At 50.6% G+C, this 2,473-nt stretch overlaps 1 protein-coding gene across 1 annotated transcript in view; it reads left to right on the top strand.

Annotated features, from left to right (window-relative positions):
* Window positions 1-2,085: 2,085 nt before the first annotated feature.
* The window catches only part of FBXW8 (F-box and WD repeat domain containing 8), a 116,376-nt gene continuing 115,988 nt past the window's right edge, over window positions 2,086-2,473 (top strand). The window contains exon 1 of the mRNA XM_040619883.1: window positions 2,086-2,423. Coding sequence (XP_040475817.1) covers window positions 2,106-2,423 — 318 coding nt within the window. The 5' untranslated portion in view covers window positions 2,086-2,105. The remainder of the gene's footprint in view (window positions 2,424-2,473) is intronic.

Here is a 2,473-nt window from a genome sequence, read left to right as displayed (position 1 = left end):
CGAGAGGGATTCTTAAAACACAAATTGTTGGGTTTGCACCCCCAGCGTTTGACTCCATGGTCTCAGCTGAGGATTTGGGTTCCTAACAGGTTACCAGGTGCTGCTGGTCAGGGGCCACACTGAGAAGCTCTGGGAATTTGAGTCTTAGAAGATAGAAGACAGGTGGTGACATCATCCAAAACAGATGGTTCATGATTTTCTATAATGAAATCCCTGAATCTGATCTGATTCTGGGCATTTGGAGGATCTGGTTATTTTCCTTTTAACTTTGTGAGCCATTCTGAGTTCAGTTGCTCCTTGCTTGAATTAGCAAAGCTTGAACTTGCAAGGAACCCATGATCGAGAAGAAAGGTAGGTCTCGTGGAACACCAGACTTCTAGGGCCTGTTCTGGATGTAATCTGTACCAGCCAAGACTTATTAGTATGGTTCCTAGACAGCATTTACTGAATGCCTACTCTGTGCCTTACAGGTGCTAGGAGTTTTATAAACCTCCGTCAGCCTTAGTCACTCTGAAGGGAAGGTATTTTTTAAAAAATTTTTTTCATTTGAGGAAATGGGAGGCCCAGGAATTTACTATTAGAAAGATAAAAATCAGCATAAATATTGTCAGTGAATGGTAGGCAGTACTGAGTAGAGAATAGTATCTTCCTTCCTTTTGACATATTTTCCTTTTTTTTCTTTTTTCTTTTCCACTTTCACTGGGTGAGGAATGGCCGCATTTGCCTGCCTGCATTGCCCCTGTAACAATCCTTTTAAAAGAACCAGAGAAAACAATGGCTTTTTTTTTTTAACATCTTATGTGTTTTAAAAATTTTGTCTTAAATATTAGATGTTCTGCAAACTGCAGAGTTATCAGAAAAGCCCTATTTGGATTTTTGACTCACAAGTAGATAAAACAAATTTGACCCTTGGAATTCCATTCAGAAAACCTGTAGTGTGAAGCAGAATGTAAGCTAAATGTTCTGAGGAAAACAGGTCATTGCTTTTATTACAAAAGGAATACTTGTCTCTTAATACGCCCCACACCCCATCCTCTTGACTCCCCTTTTACTTCATCACTGCTGTAGTAACTGGCTTTGTACATGCAACTCCTATACTTAAACTCGACTCGGAAGTAGGAGATGATGAAAAACTCCTTCCTTAACCTTTTTCTAATGGAGGATGGGTGAGTGAATAAAGTCTCCTTTCTTCCATTTCTAATCTCTTGGGAGGACAATCCTGTGGTATCTTCTTCAAGGCTGCTTGGAAGGTCTCTGGGTTGGAGTGTAAGTTGCCTACAGCAAGACCAACTCAAGATGGTCTTTGGATTAGCTGTCCCTCCGACCCCACGCACTGCTCTCTTGGTACCCCACCCCTATTCTCCATAATCACGGATACACTAGCTACCTGCAAGCCCAGGTCTCAGGCTCTGCTTTCTGGGGGAATCGGGGTTAGGCTAACTTTCACTGTAGAAAATTTAGTGCTCTTTTTGCTTGTATCTGTATATTCTAAGCCATAATCCAGCCCTCTCTAGAGAGCTCTTCTGCATACGTACTCAAAAAAACAGGCTGGCATCGTACCGAATGTTGATGTACCCTGGCTTTCTCTTGCTGGGTTATATTGTCATGTGATTAAATTTTCTACATGTAATATTTAATAGCTACATAGTATTTCATGGATTCATTATGTATAGAGCAGCTCCTATGTCCCAGGCACTGTTTTGAGGGCTAAAGACCTAGCAATGGACAAACAGATGCCGTCTCAGCTCTTCAGTTGCTGACGTTCTAGTTAGGATCTTTCTTACACTCTAATGGGGCAAAATTTATTTAACCAATGGCCTATTTTGACCCAAGAAACGGTGCTTGGCGCCAAGTCCGCGCTTGACAAGAACCACAGGCCGAGAGGCTGGACGCGGGGTCGGACACCGACCTTGGCCTGGGGCACCGCGAGCCCCCTACGCGGGGGACCGCTGGAGGGGCGCGCCGGGGGCGGGGCCGCCCACCCGGAACCCGAGTGCGGCTGAGGCGCGGGTTTCCGGCCGCGGCGGACACTTCCCGCGGAGGGACTGTCCCGTGGCAGCCGGCGGGCCGAGGAGGACGCGGAGGGCCGGGCCGGACCGGCGGCGATGGACGACCACAGCCTGGACGAGTTCCGCCGGTGCTGGCAGGAGGAGCTGGCGCAGGCCCAGGCGCTCAGAAAGCGGCGGCGGCCCGAAGCTGCCGAGAGGCGGCCGCGGCGGGCCGAAGTGGCCCCGGGGCGCGGCGAGCAGGCCTCGGGGTACCTGGCGCTGGCACAGGGCCTCTTGGAGGGTGCGGGGCGGCCCCCGGCGGCGCGGGCGACCCGGGCCGAGAGGCAGGACGCGGCGAGCCGTTCCCGCTCCCCTCCGGCTCGCGAGGGCGCCGGGGGCGGGGAGCAGCTGGTGGACCAGCTCATCCGAGACCTGGTGAGTGGCCGTCGCCTCCTGCTGAGATCCGGACCTGCCCCTGCCCCCCC

Source organism: Ursus maritimus, unplaced genomic scaffold (assembly GCF_017311325.1).
Source record: "Ursus maritimus isolate PB19 unplaced genomic scaffold, ASM1731132v1 scaffold_33, whole genome shotgun sequence".
Classification (NCBI taxonomy): Eukaryota; Metazoa; Chordata; class Mammalia; order Carnivora; family Ursidae; genus Ursus; species Ursus maritimus.
Note: the sequence above shows the minus strand (reverse complement) of the source record. Positions and strands in the feature narration are given on the sequence as shown.